The 19,102-nt window shown below is 35.3% G+C and overlaps 1 protein-coding gene across 1 annotated transcript; it reads left to right on the top strand.

Moving 5' to 3' along the window:
• The first annotated feature begins 12,597 nt into the window (after positions 1-12,597).
• Positions 12,598-18,953, top strand: gck (glucokinase (hexokinase 4)). Its single transcript, XM_053503821.1, has 10 exons — positions 12,598-12,734; positions 12,892-13,054; positions 13,879-14,033; positions 14,125-14,244; positions 14,362-14,457; positions 14,566-14,665; positions 14,797-14,980; positions 16,153-16,308; positions 16,961-17,194; positions 18,255-18,953. Exons 1-10 carry the CDS (start codon positions 12,654-12,656, stop codon positions 18,400-18,402), a joined length of 1,437 nt encoding a protein of 478 aa, XP_053359796.1. The 5' UTR covers positions 12,598-12,653; the 3' UTR covers positions 18,403-18,953.
• The last annotated feature ends 149 nt before the right edge of the window (positions 18,954-19,102 follow it).

Here is a 19,102-nt window from a genome sequence, read left to right as displayed (position 1 = left end):
AGCCACCTGGTTAGCCTCATCACCTTCAACATCTTCATGCTGCTACTTGAAGGGCTCCAGAGCACCATGCAGGATCTCGCTTCTCTCTGTTACTCTGAGGTTTATTACTGTATATCCTTCCTATTATGTTCCTACTCCTATATCCTATTATATCCTTCACAACAACAAAGACTAAGATGAAGACTAAGAAGTTCTCCTCTTCTCAGATCCTGAAGTATCATTTCTTGTCTTGTCGGATGTAAGCGCTATGCCATGCTCCTGCAAAAATACAGATCAAATGTAAGAGGATCACATATAAAGTTTGACTATTACTGAGTATCAACTGACACATTGTTTACTATAACAGTTATGGCGTTTTAAAGTTTGCTTCTTTCCATTTAATTGAATATTGAATTGCTTTGGGTAAAATCAGGAGTCAAATAAAAAGCATGCTTCATATAAACACCTCTCTCGTTTACGCTGCTACAATACAGCCGAGAAGCAGAAGACTTTTAATTATTTTGACATTTTAAATTCTAATAAAACTGCAAAACTATAATAACGTTTAATTGAACATTGGACCAAAAATATTTATAAGAATGATACAGTTCTCCAGAAAGCAAGTTATTTTTGAAAAGGTTGGACATTTTTTTGGTAAAAATGACAATATATTGAAACCCATCATTTTTTTTTGTTTGTTTGTTTTTTTTGTCACCTGAAGTATAGAGTACAATATTTCTCCAATGACTGCATATTGTCGGTCTGAACCTTGCATTAATAGTATTCCCTGCATAAACAAAGCCATTTCCCCTACACATTTACAGTCTGTCATACACCTCGTCATACTCTAACTCCTGTTGTTTGGAGGAACTGCTTAGTACTAATGATTGTCTCCCTCACCTGCCTAACTTCATGTCTGGCTCTTTGTTTCATTTGCTGCAGTAAACGTGGCCTTTTGTGCATTTGGTCCTTCATCTCATTCTTTTCAAGCTCCAGCTGAACACCTGACTCCACTGCTCTCTGGTAATTCTCCTTCAGAATCATGTTATCCTTATTCAAATTCTCATACATCTGAAACAATGGGTTCAATTGTTAAAAGTAAAATGCTTCAGATAAATGAAAACTAAAGGACGCAAATACAAAATAATGTACTTGTTCTCTTTTCTAAGCAGAAATTTTAATGTTAAAACCAAAAAAAGGGAAAAACAGCCTACAATAAAAAGAAGAAAAAAAACATAAGAAACAACATCCTTAAAAACCAGCCACAGGATCACTAAATAAATTCAGGGTGTTTACCATATAAAGTACAGTATAATGGGTAATCAACAGGAATTTAAAAAACAAAAAGTATTACATAAGTAAATGAAACGTAAATAAAATAAAGTCTAGTCTTTGTAATAAAATAATCAAAGCTGCTTCACCAAGGCATATAATTAGCCATAAAATGAAAGCACTGATAACTGAAGTGAATAACACCGATTGTCATATTACAACGGCACTGGTCAAAGGGACGGATGTATATGAGGCAGCCAGTGAAAAATCAAAAGTTGATGTGTTGGAAGCAGGAAGAATGGGCAAGCATGAGAATGTGGGCCACTTCAATAAGGGCTTATGACTAGCAAGACTTAACTTCATGTCCCGTGTTATCCAGGTGAACTCAGAGATGTAAATCTGTGTAACTGTAGAAACAACAACAACAACAGTCCAGGTTTTTATCTACTGAAAAAACAAAGCTTACCTCATAATGAGCTAACATGTACGACCTGAACTCGGCCTTCTTTTGGGCCAGTTCTTGTTGATTTGTTGTTTTCTCCTGAAACAATTCCATCGATTTAAAAAAACAGTAACTTTATTTTTGGGTCAAGTTCATAAGGGTGTAAGACAGGAGTTTACATTTTATAGCATTTGGCAGACGCCCTCATTCAGAGAGACCACTGAGCTAACCTCTGACCCCTGAGTTTACCAACTTTTCGGGCAAATGACCACAAAAGGGTACAGCTATGGAGAACACATTATAACTTTTGTCTCAAATAAAATAAATAAGTAATTCAGGTTTTTGTACTTACCCGTACCGCTGCTTTGTACATCATACAGGACTGAAAGATCTCCCTGCTGAGCTGATTGGTCATTTCTTGCAGCGAGGCTATCTTGGAAATCATTTCAGACTTGCACGCAAAATCACCGATCACTTCCTGTATCTCCCAATATTGTTTGATTTCTTGATCCAGGGCATCCTAGAAGTAAAATAAAAAAAAAACTTTTTTTAAAGAATTTATTTACTCCGACACATGTTAAATGACAGAATGTCTCATAAATCTGACTAAACAAACATACAAATATATATCGTTCACAAAAGCAGTTAAGATCTAATGAGAGCAAATGCTTACCCTTAGCTTTTCATTTTTCCCCTTGAAGTCACTCTGTGGCACTTTTTCCACATCCAAAGCAGCTTTCCATATGCTTATGCCCAAAACTCTCAGATTTTGATAAAACTGGCACGCTAACTCAGTATTCTAAAAAACAACCATGGTATAGATGTTACTATAAAACCTTTTTTTTGTTTGTTTTTAAAACAAAACACAAGTATGTGCACATGTAAGTGCTTTACAGAATAATATTCTTTTTTTATTCATTTTTATATTAAATATTTCAAAAAAAAAAAAAAAATCTAACCTAAGTAAAAACAAAACAATAATCCGGAATAATGGTACATATTGTGGATATTGTAATTTTTCTATATCTATTTGTATAATTTAAACTTCATATAATTAATTTCTGTATTTGAATATTTTCTTTTTTTAATTTTCATGGGTGATCAAATAAGCATTTACATTTACATTGGGCATTTGGCAGACGCTCTTATCCAGAGCGACTTACATTTTTATCTTATTACACATCTGAGCAGTTGAGGGTTAAGGGCCTTGCTCAAGGGCCCAACAGCGGCAACTTGGTGGTTGTGGGGTTTGAACCTGGGATCTTCCGAACCGTAGTCCAATGCCTTATTTAACCACATATACTACTGTATAAGGCTGTGTATGTGATAAGATGAATTTCAATTTGAATTTGTATATTGTAAATACAGTGTAGAGGTTGATATAACAAGGGCATATAGAAGGGCTTGGGTTTTTACCACAGGAACATCCAGGCCAAGGAAATTAGATTGCTGGTCCTGAGCAGAAATGACAACAGCAGAAGCAGCAGCATCGGCTCTCAGCATTGGGGCTAAATAAAAAAATAATTAATATTAAAAAAAAAAAAAAAGGCAACTCACATATAAGCTAAAATAAAAATGTACACACACACACACACCAGAGGGTGACTGAGAACATGCAAACTCAATGCACAGATGGGATTCGAACCCGGACCCTGGAGGTGCAGTGCTTACCACTAAAGCCACCTATATAGTTGATCGCAAGGGTCTGGGAAATTTAATTTTCCAAATGGGAAATTGAACTTAATTTAACATCAGGCAATAATTAAGTAACATGCACTTTTCTAAACAAACAAACAAACATAAATAAATAAATACAGTAAATAACCTGCAGGGGGAGTTTCCTTCATCCCACCATCCCATCCAGATAAACAATAAATCACTGCAGCTCCTCCCACAGAAAGCAGGGTGAACAACAGCGCCCTCTCTGTTAAACACTGGAATAAAATCTCCAGCAGCGTCATTCTGTTCTATTAAAGCTGAGGTGGGTGAATGAAGCCCACACCTCTTACAGCTCGTTAAAAAAAAATTACGTAACAAAAAAAAAAACGTAACAGTGCTACGTTTAAAAAAATGTATTTGATTATTTTGAGCGACATCTGTGTGTCTAACGGATCAGTCAGCGTACAGCGGCTGTGAGGAGCTCTACAGCCCCCTGCTGGCCTCGTTAGGTACTGCGCTTTAAATAAGCTGTCCATTCTGCCAAAAAATTTGGTCAAAAAAATAATTATAATAAAAAAAATGATGGAAAGTGCTGTCACTTAGCTTTGATGAGGATAAAATCATTCAAATGAACATGAAAGACACCTTACTTGTATATGTTCAGAGAATCCAGTATGTCCTTTCATTCATTGAATATATTTTGTTACTTTAAATGTTCAATATTTTAATTGTAGCACTTTTTTAAAGGCCAAGTTCAAGAAAATGTCAACCACATGGTCTTACAAATGGAAGGCATACTGTAAATACCATTTTGTTGATTTTTCTCTAAATTGTCATTGGTGTTACCATCATTGGTGTTAACAGGTAGAGTATTATTAAATGTATTAAAGTATCTTATTATGTATCTTATTAAATTATTAAAGTCAGTTATTAAATGTATTAAAAATCATTAAGCTCTATTTTTTTGTGGATTCAGTTATTGCTCTTCAAGAAGTTCTAGGTGTAAAAAAAAGATTTGCATTACCCAAATTCCACCTTTGCTGTAGAAAGACCGATGTGGGGCTGTGCAACGCTGGATAAACACCAGTATTCCAGACGTCTGAGTCCTGGAATATTCCCATGCTATTAAAAAAGAAAAACTCCATAGATGTGATACCCTGGTCATTCAGTACATTCAGGTCATCAGCTGACTTTATTTCACGTTACTGAGTCTAGACCTGAGCACAAGGAACCCCAGATCATAACACTGTCTCCAGAGGCTTGTACAGTGGACACTATGCATGATGGGTGCATCGCTTCATGTGCTTCCCTTCTTACCCTGACACGCCCATCAGTGTGGAATGGGCTCAATCTGATCTCAATAGATCACATGACCTGTTTCCATCGCTCCAAAGTTCAATCTTTTATGCTCCCTAGCAAACTGAAGAAGTTTTTATCTGATTATTCTCACAAACTAGTGGTTGTGTTATGGCCACACAGCTGTTTAGTCCTGGCTGAATTGCATGTTGAAATACTGTTACTTTCACTATTAAACATAGCTCTGATTTCTCTTATCATTTTTTTATTTATTTTTTTTTAATTCCAGTAAAAATAAAAATAAAAATATAAGAATCGTTCTGTAAACTACATGAATCTCACACTAGCATTTGGATACCATATTTTGAATCTAGTAAGGATCCAAGAATGTCGACCAGAGAATGCTGAAGAAAAGTCTATATTGAAGCATTCAACTTTACACCATTAACGTTTTAATGATTTATTCGGAAAAAAAAATTTTTTGGACAATTCATACTTGTATTTGTTAAAATTTAAAGTTATAGTTGTAATTGTTATTTAAAAACATGAAAATTGGATGCTTATTTCTGAGAGCATGATAACATATGCAACAATGTTTAAAAGATGCAAACAGCTATAATATAACTGCGGTATTGTAGGATAGTCAAAATAATGACAAAGCAGTGTAATTTTGGTATAGTGTGCATGAGGACCATATACATGAATATGACATTACTATGAAATTACATTGCTTAAATGAATTGTGAATAGGCAATCAGACTTTATGAGCATCAAATACTTTGACGGCATTTTCCCTTCTTAGGAGATAAAAATGCTAGGTTTGCTGCTATCCGCTAGCCTAACCTAATTACTTTGGCTCTTGAAAATGATGTCCAGAGAACAGCAGAACTGGGCAGTACTGAGCATTGGGCTGGGGCGGGGCTCCTGGTATATGAGGTCTCAATATCGGTAATTTTGCAGTGCTTGTTTAATACTAGTGCTTGGCCAATACAATAAAAAAAAAAGCATGGAAAGGGTTTTTTGTGTGTGTTCATGCTGAACAGAAACCATTTCAATGTCTAAATATGGACTAAAATCTAAATTTTTTATTATAGTTCATCTTTAATTTTGTTGTTGCTGTTTGACGATTTGTTGTTGGTGACTATAGTACAGTTTGCGAAAGGTTTTATAAAGATAATTTACACTTTATGGTTTTTCATAAAACTTGATTTATCTTTGATGGTTTACGGCAAACCATAATTGGCTTCCAGACATCAGACAGTCGCTCTATATGCTTACACACCCCCTTAGTGTTTTTCTTTGCCAATTTTGCCCCATTTAGCAAATCCAGCTGGCCACTTTACCCTAGGCTGAGGTAAGTGTTTTCCACAAGTGGTGCGCAGATTCAAACCTCAGCTTCGGCCGAAACGGTTGCCTCGGTGACGATAGAGAAGGCCAGGCCTGTGACGCTTTTGACAAATTCTTAGAAAAGGGTACTTTAGAGTTGGCATAGTGACTGAGGTGAAAATTTATGAATGAAACCTGTTTGTTTGAAGAAGCCTTGAAGAAGACTGAAGAATATTGCTACCAGCCGGGTCATCAACATCATGGATTGGCTGTAAATATCACGTAGCGAGTGATATAAACAGTTGAAGCGACGAGAGTTGTTGAATTAAAACATGTTGAGGAGTTTATCAAGGATCACAGTTTCTTCTTTGGAAGACACCTTGAGCGCATCGACCAGCACAGTGATGTGATAATGTACTGTTAGAAAGAAAAGGGGAATCACACCTCGACTGGACTTTACTCTTATATAACCTGGACAGTAATGAACGAGAGGTTCTCACAGCATGTTATGTGTCACTGGAGCCGTATAATTGTCACAGTCATCACTAGAATCTTTCGCATTCATCATCTGACGCATGGCTCAAAATGCCTGACGAGATGTTGAACCTTCACACCATGGACAAGGTAATGCAGAGGTTGTCATTAAGAAAAGTTTACTCATTGTGTGTGACAAATACAGTAATTTATAAGGTTTAATGAACAAAAAGAACAAACCATGTCGGTTCGCTGGCTCAAATTATGAATTATTATTTTTTCATTATTATGAATATGATTTGTTAATGAAATGATAGCAAATGATGCAAACCTTAACCAAGCAGAGAATTTTTAAGCCTTGAATTTCCACCGTCTGACTCGACCAGCAGTGAGAGAGACAGTTGTAGGAAAAAGCAGTGAGTCACGTATTTATTTACACGTGTTCCTTGTAAGAACCTTTTAATGGTATAATTATTAATTCAGCTAATTAATGCTATGATACATCTATTTGTATCTAGACACGCATCTCAGACCACAGGATTTTTAAAAGTGGTCAAATCCAGTGACCAAACTATTTTGCTGAAAGCTAATCTGAGGCATGGTTTTGCAACTTAAATCTTACGGTACCTGCCATCATAATGCTACATTACGATAAGTTCTTGTCTGTGATGTGGTTTTCTGTAATGCTCCCTCATGTGTACAGTGAAGGTGAAGCAACACAGTGTTCTACATTTGCGGCACCGACCCGTGCATTGCACAGTCATGTGTTTTCCCTGCTAATCTTTAACACACACACACACACACACACACACTTAAGTGTGTTCTCAGATAAAAAAAAAAAATCTTATTAAATGAATCAGGAATCAGAGGACTAATAGGACAATCATGTCCTGCTTTAAATGATGAGTTTAACTACAACGTATTAACTAAAAAAAAAAAAAATTATAAATAAAATAAATTCTGAGTTTTATTACTTTAGCGAAGAAAAATTAGAAAGTTTTAGCTACCAGATTACAGTAAAAGTTCGTTTAGGTGGAAGGTAACCATGTACTGTAACCTTGTTATTGTACTTAAGTACAGTTTTCACATATCTTTATTTGACTTGACTATTTTTATCAGTTTTATCATTTTTATATTTCTGCATGGCATAGAATTTGATATCGCCTTCTGCAGACTGTAATATGCAATGTACAGTAGCAGGTGTTTAAAATCAGACGCAGAGATGGTTTTAGACAGCGATGAAAACATTTTATTCGGTCTTAAATGCTACTGTAAGCTAAAACGACCTCAGTACTTTTGATACTTAAGTTCATTTGAAGGTAAGTACTTAAGTACTTGCACTCAAGTAGAAATGTACATGGAAGACTTGTACTTTTACTTTAGTAATATTTTACCTTGGGTATCTCTAATTTTACTCAAGTACAGGATTTGTGTACTTTGCAAATTATTGATCGCAATTTTTGGCTTTTTCACCAATTCAGGGGATAAACTCAGCTTTCCATCAAGAGTCGATGCTGTCAGTTCCTACTTAAAAAAAAAATAACAAAAAGTTAAATAAAATTTATTTTAATTACATTCTGTTTAACAAAACAACCATACACTTTGCATTTTGACTTGATGTGTTCTATTTGGATATAAACAAGGTGCACACATGTTCACATGGAAAAATATAATAGTCATTCTGTTGATGCGTCTGTGTTTAACTTCTATTAAAGTCAAATTTGATATTATCATGTTCTCATTCCACATTCCACTACACTACACTACACTACACGTCTTATCTTTTTCACTAAAACTGGCCCTGAAAAAAATCATGTGATGCACTTTGGCCACCGTTTACATGTATCATGTGAAACAGCATAAGAGAATCATAAGTACATATGCAACAATTTATTGCAGCATTTTAGAAATGTAATGTTTGTCTCATTCATAAATGACAGTAAATCTTTAAAAAAAAAAAAAGAACTAAGAACCCTCAGAACACCATTTGAAGCAAGACTTAAAATAAATTAGCTCAGCTTCTTTTTTTCTCTTATATATCTTATTTATCTCATAGCTAGTTTGTATCTTTCTATAAAACCTAGCTGTCCCTTACAAGCATGATATGATTATTACTCAGAAATTTTGACTTGTAGCATATTGCCTGAAACAACTTTCGGTCTGTAATGTCTTTCTCTTCCATTTTGCACTAATTCCAAGCTTGTTATGACTTTGTCACTTAAATTTGGTCACAAATGAGCATTAAACTGAGTAAAATGTGGATTTTACAGCATCGGCTCATCTTTCATGTGTGGTAACACATCTAATGATCATGTGGTATGTCATCAGCCAAGCAAGCCATCCTCAGGTTATGACATTACGGTCATGTTTTACTCAACTCTACCTCGCATTTCAGTGGCTTTGATCCAGCAATGAGTTCCACAAGCTAATTATAGCTCCGTTTGCTCATGCCCTTGACCGTGACAAGGCTATTTTAAACATTTTTAAAAAGATTAGTGTAAATCATCAGCAGAAAAATCTGTTCTTGTAATGATAAACCCTCTTTCGCAAGACCGGTTCACTCAGTTTACTTAGCTGTAAATGTCAATCAAAGATAAAAAAATTGTCTTGAATTTATCTTAAAATACATTTTTTTAATGCCGTCTTTGATCTATTGGCTATGCCTATCTCCTAGATGAATGTGATGCTCAAACTAATTGCAAACTTGTGATAAAATCCTTGTTTTGATTAATATATTTAAGTAAAACGACTGTGAAGATTCTCAGTCATGCAGGGGAGGTTATCTGGAATCATGGTAGAGCCAAGAAAGAAGTCCAGTTGACATGACTCAACTTCCAGATATTCATGTAAATATATTATACAAAATAAAACAAAAATCAATGCTATAATCAAAAACAAAATGTAATGTCCAATTTTTTGGATTGATTTATAGTGAATGTCTTTCCAGTGACTGTCATGGGCTAAAACACAAGTTCATGCAACATCAAAGTAACCAATCTTGCTCCCCTAAAATTTAAAAGTTAACCTCAGACGTTTTGGAGAATGATTTTATATGAGCCCCAAAAAATTTAAATTTTTCAGCATCAAAATGTCTTTCTTCAAACAATAATAAAATAAAAAAAATAATAATAATAATAATAATAATAATAATAATTAAAATTAATTAATTAATTAATTAAAAAGATGCAAATTATTAATATTTTATATTGTATATGAGTGTTGATACTAAAATTGTTGTAAGCTTCTAGAAGCATTTGACCTGTAAACATTGGTGCTAAAATTGGCTTTTGGTAAAAGCTTAAAAAGCAAAAAATCGGTAGTGTCCGTAACCATGTCAAATTCATGTTGCAATATCTTAACAATTTTGCATTTTAGAATAATACACTTTTAAGGTTAATTTTAGGTCAGTTTTAGCTAAATGACAATTAAGATAATTAAAAAAGCATTGAAAGATTTAATGGTAAAGATTAATTTAAATACATTTAAATATATTTTTTTAAGTTACGGACATAAAAGGGCTTAAAATTAGATTTATCAAGTGTTTTTCTTTTTATCTGATAAAAATATTAATTTGTATGCATATTTACAAAAAGTAAGCATGGATCAGGAGAAGTATTATGAAAAATAATGTTATATGATCCTATATGAAAATTTACTTTTTCACCTTGGTGAGACACTTTTTAGCACCAAAATCATGTTTTTCGCTGAGATGTTTTTCTATGTATACAGGCACTGTGCAAAAGTCTTGACCCGCTTCTCCTTATTTCTTCCCATTTTTTTTAAAGGGCCAGACTTCCTTCTATTAATAAAGTAGTTTTGAGGGATAGTTCTCCAGACTTCCTCTCATTTTTGGCATGTGTTTAGCTCTCATTTTCAGTCCCGGCCCTGTACCTGAGCAGTTTCAGAGGAATGTTTTTTATTTGTTAAGTCACACAGTGACATACAGTATGAATCAATCAAGCATAAAAAATGAAAATGAAGGCATAAACCAGTGAGAAACAGGTGCAGATGATGACGGATGATCAGGTCGGTGATTAGTATACTGGTGAGTGTTGAGTGGTTGGAACAGATGAGAGGGGAAATGAGGTCGCTGCTGAGGATGTTACATAACCAACCAATAAAAAAAAAATTCTTTAGGCACTTTTCTGCCTGTCACAGGACAAAAATGTGTTCTCATTTCTTTAATTTAATCTACATCATTTTTAATTTAATTTGAATTTTGGTACTGTAAATGTACAGAAATACACATTAAGTATTAATGTTCAAATTATTCCAAAGGTTCAAATTATGTATCAAAGTAACATTACATGTAAGTCTGTTAGGGATTATATTTTTACCCAAGTCTAATAAATATGCAGTTACTGCAGCTTTTCATTCCAATCAAACACACCCATTATTTGTTTTTATTCATTTATTTTATTATTATTAAACTAATTAACGTTTTACATTATTGAGCAACTTCTTAGAACATCTTTTACAGAAAACATCCTTTTCCATGACCCACTAAACATATGTTATAAAAGATGTACAAATTTATAACATTCCCTTTATCTCTTTCCACTGAACACAATAACTTCTACAAGATATTTGGAATATTCTTTAACTCACACAAATTTCCTGAAGATCACAGAAAGTAGAAAGTAAACATATCATCATTCTTTATTTTTCATGTAACCAAATTTGTAATACTTACTAATGAAGTTGTTTCGAACATACGACCCCGTTACCCAAATAAAATGTTGTGGTTTCTTTTTGAAAGTCTGATGAATAATGACTAAATGAATTCATAGATTTATAAAATGTATATATTTATATAATTTATAATCATATGTTTGTATTTTCTATATATTGTAGACACTGTATTAAACAATGAATCATTTAGTAACCTAAAAAGGTTTATTAAAAACATCATGTTAACACATATATATTATATAATATACAGTATATATATGTTATAGTATGGTATATAAAATTGTTTAAATATATTGGACTGAACAGTCTTATAATCGTAAATTACACTTATTCCCATGTTGAAAATCCCAGCCAGTTCTTATCTCTCCAACATCTTACGATAGAAGGTACATGGTTTAGACTTTGGATATATTTGCACTGGTTTTGCCAGTGCAAACAGAGTCATCTAAATTTAGAAAACTTTTGATTTCAGCTTAACCTGTTTCTAATTTTAGCCTAAACCCATTTTTATCTTTCAAGAACAAAGCTCTGTCTGCCAATTCTTTTTAGTAAAGTAAAGAATCAGATGTGCAATGAGGCCAAAATGCGGAAATACAATACCTACTGTAAGGGCATACTGGATAATGATATAGGTATTAGTCATATAGTATGTTGTCATTGCTTAAAAACTCGTAAACACACACTGGTCAATTGTAAAATAACCACCTCTGCCAGGTGAAGTGAATAGCAGCGATTATTTTGCGGTATACAGTATATGTGAAGGCTCAATGATGCACATGGAGAGCAAGCCAGTGTGGTCACACTCCAATTTTTTCACACCTTAATCCGATCAAGCATCTGTGGGATTTGCTCAACAAACAGGTCTGATCCATGGAGGATTCATCTTGCAACTTACAGAATTAAAAAGATCTGCTGCTATCAGATGTCTTGGTGCCAGGAACTGTATCACAGCATGCCTTCAGAGATCTTGTGGAGTCCATGTCATGTTGGGTCAAAGGTTCCGTGACACAATGAGGATCTACATAATAGAACACGGTTATTTTAATCTTATTTTTATATTTCTGTCATATATAAAATTATTTTAAAAGTTTAAGTGAAATAAATGTTTCAATATATTTGTTAACCTGTCACATACTTACTTAAAATATCTAAAATGTGAGTAATAATTACAGTTAATTTCATATTATACTGTAAATGCAATATCATTATTATATTAGCAGACATTTCAGTGTACTGTCCATATCCAAGTTTTGACATTGCATCAGAGTTTAAAGACTCTAAAAGCGTGTCCTTGACTCCCAACGTGATGGGTCGGTGTTATGTGTGCGCGGGTGCATGGGTGTCTAAGAGATGGGAGGGGTGTATGTACACAGAGCACTAAGTGCACGGACCGCCTTTCCTCCTCTTGGGGCATAAAAAGAGCGGAGCATCTCACTGTTCCTTCAGACACACTTATACACCCTAAACACATTATCACACTTACACGGACATCTGCTGAGAAGCTTTCGCAAAGATGCCTTGCCTCACTGCTGTCCGCCAACAGAAGCTAAGAGTGCCAAGCTCTTACAAGTCAATGCTGGAGAAAGTTCTCATGGTAATACTGGTTAAAGTGGGAAATTACAACTTTAGGGCTTAAAACTTAGAGCTCTGCCTTTAAGCTTCATCAGTGTGTTGTTGTTGTTGTTGTTGGTGTTTGTAATGTGAATGTGACTTAAATTCACCAAACTCAAAACTGTTGTATGCGTGTACAGGTGGACCAAATCTTGTCGGAGTTCCAGCTCAGTAAAGAAGAGTTGAAGGAAGTGATGAGACGAATGCAGAGGGAAATGAACCGAGGGCTTCACATAGAAACACATGAGGAGGCCAGCGTTAAAATGCTACCCACTTATGTCTGCTCCACTCCTGAAGGCTCTGGTTAGTTTCATACTCCACTGTTTAATCATCTGTAATTCATCTAACAGTTTTATGCGTAATGATCACCATTATTCCGGTAACTAGCATATTCATTTAGACAGATGTGTGTGATTGTTAATGCGAACCCTTGTATTTGGACTTGTTAACAGCTGAAGAACTAAACAACAATTCCAAACAGTCAAGATGTAATTTAAACTATTCTATATTTAACTGGCTGATACGAGTTTTACCGCTGCACTGGAATTATGAGAACATACTATACTATTCAAGCATATTAGATAAGATTTAATTTTATTCTCACTGCACATGTAGGTACAAGGAAACAAAATACGGATAGAATTTAAATAGAAGTGCGGTTTAACGGTGCAGAATAATTTGCATAAATAAACAGTATATATTTATATAAATGCGAATGAGCAAATGAATATAGGGAGTGCAATAAGGAAGATATTGTATACTATAATTAAAAATTTGCATGTAAACAGTATGTAGAGAAAGAGTTATGTACAATGAGATGTATGCAATGAGCAAGATATTTTATACTGTACTATGATAAATAATTTGCATATGTAAACTGGACATAGAAAGGGTTAAATACACTGAATGCAATGAAGGAAGATATATGGAATGATAAAATAATATGCGTATGTTTATATTTACAGAGAAGGGTAATGTACAATAAGTGCATTGGTATAGATGAAGTAACATATTGTATATCATCGCTATGATGTTATATCTTCTCCCTGATTTATAGACATTAAAGCATTAAAGATGCTACACTGCTTCCAATATTCAAGCTATATTTTGTGTATGTGTTCCTCTAGAAGTTGGAGACTTCCTGGCATTAGACCTAGGTGGCACTAACTTCCGTGTGATGCTTGTGATCGTGGGCGAGGATGAGGAGAGAGGCTGGAAGGTGGAGACCAAGCACCGAATGTACTCCATCCCTGAGGACGCCATGACCGGAACTGCAGAAATGGTATGACAGAAATTTTCTTGTAGTACTAAAACAAAAGCTTTTTTTTTTTTTTTTTTTAAGTTTAACTCATATCTCTGTCTGTTCCGGTCAGCTTTTCGACTACATCGCAGAGTGTATATCCGATTTCCTGGATGAGCACCACATCAAACATAGGAAACTTCCTCTGGGATTCACTTTCTCATTTCCAGTTCGCCATGAGGACCTGGATAAGGTGAGTTCCTTGTCTCCAGAAAACGTGGAGAAAAAATGGTCTGATGCGATTGTAAATAATAAAATGTTTATTGTTTTTTTTTTTTATTGATGTCCATTTTTTTTATATTCCGATTAGGGCATTCTGCTCAACTGGACTAAAGGGTTCAAGGCTTCTGGTGCTGAAGGCAACAATGTCGTTGGTCTCCTTAGAGATGCCATAAAACGAAGAGGGGTCAGTATACTTTAGATGTGATCTGTATTACTGCTGTTAAGCCGTGAATGCAAACGTCACAAATTTTAGTCCAGATATAATAAGTAATGGGTCAATCTCTCTTTATAGGACTTTGAAATGGACATAGTCGCAATGGTGAATGACACAGTGGCTACAATGATTTCCTGTTACTATGAAGACCGGAGCTGTGAGGTTGGCATGATAGTGGGTAAGGAGATAAAACACACACACACACACACACACACGCACCTTATTTATGGCAGGGACATGGAACAGTGTAAAGACCATAAAGGGAAAAAAAACAAGTCATAAAGTAATTTCTTGCTTTGTGTGTCTCAGGAACTGGCTGTAATGTGTGCTACATGGAGGAGATGCACTCAGTGGAGCTGGTGGAAGGGGAGGAGGGAAGGATGTGTGTGAACACTGAGTGGGGAGCGTTTGGAGGGAACGGAGAGCTGGAAGACTTTCGTCTGGAATATGACCGAGTGGTGGACGAGTCATCTCTCAATCCGGGAGAACAGCTGTGAGTCAGAAAGACGGAACAGCAAATTACACTTTGCACTCAAAACAGCTGTGATCCACCATATCATCACTTTTTGTACATTTACCGTCCCACAACCATTTGTTCAATTTATCCATCCATCCATAATTTTTAAATCATACACCAACTTTGCAAACACATTTAAAGACAGCAATCTAGACAAAAAGACACTCAAACACACACACTGGACAGACCAACAGGTAGACAGACGTCAAGCAGATAGGCAGGTGTTACGGCACACTGAGTAACAACCAGCACAGTTTACACTTCCTGTGGCGTCAATGCAATATGCCACAGTCTCTCTATGGCCCTGTGCGCCTGCCTTTATACCGTAACACAAACACAGCAATTCCTCGAAACGCTGCAGTTCTGACGTCAGCAAGCGCGTTGTCAGGAAAAGACTGATGCTTCTTAAGAATTCCCACACTGTGTGTGTTACTGGTTTGACCAAGACTCTTGACTTGCTCTTGTGGGTTCTCCAGGCGACCATGTTGTTTTTCTGTCAGACCTGGAGCCACGTCAGAGCCAAACCAAGTGCCAGGAGATTAATGACTGCCACGACAGATCATTAGCGATGTGGCCGGTTTAATGGTTGTTTACAGTGCAGAGTTAAACTCACCTGTGTTATTAACTCGTGCAGAGATAAAGTGGATCGAATTTAACTCAGTGGAAGGAAATTTAACTCCTTAAGGGCTCATTTAACACTGTCGGGTTTACACACACATTTGTTCGACTAGCTGACGTAGCTAATTAGTGCTATGCTACTCCTAAATCGAATGCTTTGGTTAATCTTTTAACCAAAATCTTTTAACCAAAACAAATCCCTTTGGCTCTTATGGGGTTTTGAATAAAAGCTGCTGTTTTTGTAGCTTGACAGAAGAGCAGCTTTCTTTGTGGGGACAAGACAAATGTCCTGCCATTTGGTCCCAACCAAAATGGAGACATTGGTTCCAAACAAGATATATATATATATGACTTAACTTATCTAACTTATAAGTATCATATATAATTTTTGGGTTTAACGTTCACTTTTGATTTACAAAAAGAACATTGAATTCCAATTCAACTCAAATTCACAAATTTGTTAAGCTAGGTCTTTTAAAAAATACAAAGCATACTGTATGTTTTTAATAAATCCTCTGTTTTCTTTTTAGGTATGAGAAGCTGATAAGTGGGAAGTACATGGGTGAGCTGGTGCGTCTTGTTCTGATGAAGCTGGTGAATGAAAACTTGCTCTTTAATGGCGAAGCTTCAGACATACTGAAGACATGGGGCAGCTTTGAGACTCGCTTCGTATCCCAGATTGAAAGGTAGATTGAAAGACAGACAGCTCAAATCGTTATGAGTTACATATTAAGTTTTATAATCCGAGGCATCTTAAATATATTACACCATTCCACCATTTTATGAGGTCACGTTGGCTAGTATTTATCGTAATAATCTAAATAAAATAATTAGCCAATGATTATCCAGTAGCAGGAGAATAAGCGAGGCTAGAACTGCCCAACCACAAGGAAAAACAACTTAATTCCCTGACGGAATAGCCGTTATACTGACTTCATCTTGTATATCTTTTAAAGAAATCCAGCCAACATTTCTCTTGGGTTATAAATAATGGCATACCTGTATTTTAACAGGGTGCTGTTGATTTACTTCTTGGGTCAGTTTTTCGAACTTGATGTTAATTCGCATATCTGAGTACCCTTAGATCAGATCAGTATTTCTTCATAAACGCAGAGAAATAGATTTCAAGTAGGTTGCATGTTAAGAAAGTGAACTAAATAGTTTTTATCCTGTTCACGATCATCGTTAGCTCAAATGTACTGTAGCTCACCTACTATCAAGTTATTTTGTATTCAGCCTGTTCACCATGATGGTGGCTCATGTTGCATAGCATTTGTGTTTAAACCTGTTTAATAACGCTAGCTTGTGTTAGAATAAAACCCTGTTTTCCTCCTTCAGTGACACAGGAGACAGGAAACAAATCTACAACATCCTGAGCTCCCTGGGGGTCCTGCCATCCGAGCTGGACTGCGACATTGTGCGTTTGGCCTGCGAAAGCGTGTCCACTCGAGCAGCACAGATGTGTGGAGCTGGACTCGCCGGAGTTATTAACGTCATGAGAGAGCGCCGCTGCCTGGACGAGCTAAAGATCACCGTGGGAGTGGACGGTTCCGTGTACAAACTCCACCCATGGTGAGGACAGCTGACAAACACAGAGCACACAAAGGACTATACACTATATCACTGTCAAAAATCTGATATTGCAGAGGTTTTATTAATTTATTAATTGAAGTAGATAGTTACGTTATTATAATGGTAGTACATGATTGGTACATTTGATCGTTCATGATTAGCCTATTTAATGTTTAATGTTTAATGTTACTAGTAAATGTTTTTTTTTTTAAAGGCAAAAATAAAAAAGAGTTTGAATTAACAAGTATAAAACTATCAAGCTAACAACCTGCATGCTAATTGGCTTGTTCTGATTAAATTTTAGCTTCAATCAATGCTAATGTTTCTGGATTATTACCCTACAGTCATTACTATAATGCTAGTTTTTGATTACAATGTTTACTATGATGGCAGTTCTCGATTACCTTGTTTAAAATAATGCTAGTTTTTGATTGCCCTACTTATGCTAGTTCTCAAATTACCATGTTAACAATAGTGCTAATTCTTGATTTCCTTGTTTAAAATAATGCTAGCATTTAACTACTACGCTACAATAATGCTAATTCTCGATTACACTGCTGAGAATAATGCTAGTTGTCAATTAAGCTGCCTAAAATAATGCTAGTTCTTGATTACAATAATGCTAGTTCTCGATTACTATATGTAGATTAATGCTAGTTTTTTCGATTACCCTGCTTACAATAATGCTAGATCTCGATTACTATGTTTACAAAAATGCTAGTTTTTCATTTCTCTGCTTAAAATAACCCTAGTTCTCATTTACCCTGCTTACTTTGATGCAAAGTAAGTTCTCAAATACTGGGATACTTAAAACACACTTAATCTAGTTGTCTTTTATTAAAGTTGTTCTATTTTGCTTGATCCAGCTGGTATTCCAATTAAAATTAAATCAATTCAAAATCTTGCCCTATGCCTAAACCAATTGTCCCTAGATGAACGACCTTCAATCTAACGACCTAAAATAAGCATGCCACTGTGGTAAATTATATATCATGTACCAGCCATGTGAGCAGAATCAAATCCTGATGCTACCTTCTGATTCATTTACCACTCGTTCCAGGTTCAAAGAGCGGTTCCACAAAGTCGTCTGGGACTTGGCACCCAACTGCGACATCGCCTTCATCCAGTCAGAAGAAGGCAGTGGCCGAGGGGCCGCACTTATCTCTGCTGTCGCCTGCAAGATGGCTGCCCGCACGATAGAGCCATGATGGGTCGCGGAGATCATCGTGACTGGCTTGTGAATTAAGCTGTAGGATCTCTGCGGTGAAGAAGGACACTCATCTGGAGTGGCATTAAAAGGCTCCCTTCGCACAGGATGTGCATTTCTCACTGTGGGGCTCGCCAAGTAGAGCACACAGTTATATATTTGTCAACCAGATTAGAACTTAATGTACATTTTTTGTTTTGTTTATATCTGGGGTTTTTGTTTATGTGTAAAGAACATTAAATACAAACATACACGTATATAAGCTACAAGATTCATATTTGTATGAGTAATGGTATTAATACACCAGTGTAGAGGAAATTTGTGTTTTATACTGTACATTGTGCTGTGGTTAGAGTATAATTCTGTCTTTATTTGATTTTGCTTATTTTATTTATTATTATTATTATTATTATTATTATTATTATTATTATTATTAATAATGTAATTATGAAATGTGTTTATGGTCTGTCACAAAACATGTTGATTTAAATATTATGTTAGACAGCAGAGGAATCAACTGTAACAATGCTCAATTAATGTAAATAAAGTTTCTATCCCATACAACACTCTCTGACTATGATGGACTCCAATTTTATTTAAAAAAAATTCTTAATGTTGTGCTTTGTTTATCCAGTTATAGTAACATGTTGGTTCCTGTTATTGCTTACATTATAGCAGTGGTTTCTTTACTATCTTCTCTT

This window comes from Clarias gariepinus, chromosome 9 (genome assembly GCF_024256425.1).
Source record: "Clarias gariepinus isolate MV-2021 ecotype Netherlands chromosome 9, CGAR_prim_01v2, whole genome shotgun sequence".
NCBI classification, from domain to species: domain Eukaryota; kingdom Metazoa; phylum Chordata; class Actinopteri; order Siluriformes; family Clariidae; genus Clarias; species Clarias gariepinus.
The sequence above is the reverse complement of the archived record's forward strand: the minus strand, read 5'-3'. Positions and strand labels throughout refer to the sequence as shown.

Coding starts and splice junctions, on each gene's coding strand:
- gck (XM_053503821.1), top strand. CDS start 12,654: ATGCCTTGCCTCACTGCTGTCCGCCAACAGAAGCTAAGAGTGCCAAGC. Junction 12,735..12,891: donor TGCTGGAGAAAGTTCTCATG/GTAATACTGGTT, acceptor ATGCGTGTACAG/GTGGACCAAATCTTGTCGGA. Junction 14,666..14,796: donor TGAGGTTGGCATGATAGTGG/GTAAGGAGATAA, acceptor TGTGTGTCTCAG/GAACTGGCTGTAATGTGTGC.